At 50.7% G+C, this 2,072-nt stretch overlaps 1 protein-coding gene across 1 annotated transcript; it reads left to right on the top strand.

Annotated features, from left to right (window-relative positions):
* Positions 1-1,314: 1,314 nt before the first annotated feature.
* Positions 1,315-1,910, top strand: PPTG_11585 (hypothetical protein; the record flags this gene model as incomplete). The annotated part of the gene is made up of 3 exons (XM_008907696.1): positions 1,315-1,608; positions 1,683-1,713; positions 1,822-1,910. The coding sequence occupies 3 exons, from the start codon at positions 1,315-1,317 to the stop codon at positions 1,908-1,910; spliced, it is 414 nt and encodes a 137-aa protein (XP_008905944.1).
* Positions 1,911-2,072: the final 162 nt, after the last annotated feature.

Raw genomic sequence — 2,072 nt, 5'->3', positions numbered from 1 at the left:
TTTGGACTAATTGGCAAGGTAGGCATAGAGTTCAGCGGTAGCGGTGACGAAGGAGGGTGTGCAGAGTGGCGGGGATCACGGCTAGCAACCGTGCAAGTTGTGATGCGTATCGTTCGCGTCTCGACTGTCGAATGCACCTGAAGTGAGTGAAAGGTGTAGTTCAATCTGTATATTACACGCTATATAACGGGAGTGCATGAGGACGGGCTACGGGACCCCCGTACCCGTAGCTGCCGGAAATGTCTTCTCCCTAGCCGTCTCTGTGGACAGAATGTCCGCCGGTTGGTCACCGGTATCATGCTACTTCTAGCTCCGGCTCGTATGTCACCTGGCTCCCTTCGGTTGGACTCCATACGTAAAAGGACGGGTAGCCGACAGTAGGTCAAGTACATCAATAACAACATGACCTAAAGGCCCTGATTATTTCATCACATAAGAAAATTGCAAAAAAATATATTGACATAGTTTGCCCAAAATTGGAATGGTTTGACGAGCATATTTTACGATTGACAATTTTTGAACTGTAATACTCAAATATATATTTTTTTTAATCTGAGACTTATTTTGAAGTAAAAAAGAAGAACTGCGCTAATCTGGAGCTGCTAAATTCTGTCGTCTCATACCGGATCTTAAACTTTTCACCACGAAATGCTCACAATGTATGCGCAAACAGGATAAAAACTGTGTGCCCACGACAACGGTGTAGTTAGTGTAAAGGAGTTCGTTGTGCGCGCATGGTCGGCTGCCAAAACTTGAGCGGTTCAGTGCTTTTAACAGTTAAAACACCCGAATACTGAACACCGTCATGCGAATCAGCCACTGGCTTATCTGGAAATGCAGCATTATGTGAGTCAAGATCGGCGTTGCATGTCTGCACCACCGGCACTCTGGCTGAAGAAGAAACGCACGCAGAAAAAATCCCCAAGCAACCTTTGCTGCTGCGAACCTAGTCGAACCTATGCTGTCAAACAAGGAGGCGCTTTTACCGGCGCTACCACCCTGAATAGCAGTGATGCCTGCACGAAGGACTATTTGACGTTGTAAGGGACCGTGGTAGCAATGTAACTCACCTTCGCGTCCAGCGTTTTGATTCTATAAAGCTCGAGACCGCGCAGACTGGTACTGTTGAAAACTCGTGATGCTGATTTTTCGTATTGTCTGGCGAGTCGTGGACGTCACGCAAGTGAATCCGGACTCCGTCACACACCACGCGTGCATTTCGTTGCGTTTCGGCCACAAAAATCCTTCTAATGCGCTTCTGAGCACTCATCCCGAGCGTTTTTTCGACATCGAAATTGCCGCCTTTGTAGCACGATGGCGAACCACCCTGGTGGTGGCTCATTTTTGAATTCACGTCTCAGTCGACAAACCACCGCTTCTCTGGTCGAACGAATCATGAAGGGCAAGGCCGAGATCGCCTTCCTTCTGAATCCGAACATCAAGGCGGAAATGCAAACGCCCAAGTACAACGCTGCCGCGACTCCGCCTCCATTGTCGCTCTTCCATAGCTTATCGCCAGTGGTGCGCTTGGAACGGGTTGCACTCTCGCTCTCGCCCATCCGTAAGACACCGGTCACATATGCGCCGATCGAAAAGCACTTCAACAACGTACGCTGCGATGGCACCAACAACACCCGATTGCCACTCCTTTCGCTGGCTGCTATATACACTGCCGGTGCTAGCAGCAGCAGCAGGGCATCGCACACGCCACCGGTGCGTGACAGCAAAGACTATAGATCGTCATCGCCGCACTCGACAAGCCAGTTTCATGGTGCCAAGTCACAAGTACGCAAGCGTAAAACGCATACTCGGTTGTGCCAGGCCGAATGCTGCAGCAACTTGGCTGTGTCACGCGGGTGTTGCGTTCGTCATGGCGGCGGTTCACGCTGTTCTGTGGCTGGGTGCTGTAAGCGTGCCAAGTTGTACCAACGTTGCTTCCAGCACGGTGGATATAAGACCTGCACTGAGCCTGGTTGCACCAAGAAGGCCAAGCGTTACGGTCACTGCTGGTCCCATGGTGGTGGTCGGATCTGCGAGATTCCGGACTGCACCAAAGTATCTACTCAGGGTGG

This window comes from Phytophthora parasitica (genome assembly GCF_000247585.1).
Source record: "Phytophthora parasitica INRA-310 unplaced genomic scaffold supercont2.27, whole genome shotgun sequence".
Classification (NCBI taxonomy): domain Eukaryota; phylum Oomycota; class Peronosporomycetes; order Peronosporales; family Peronosporaceae; genus Phytophthora; species Phytophthora nicotianae.
Note: the sequence above shows the minus strand (reverse complement) of the source record. Positions and strands in the feature narration are given on the sequence as shown.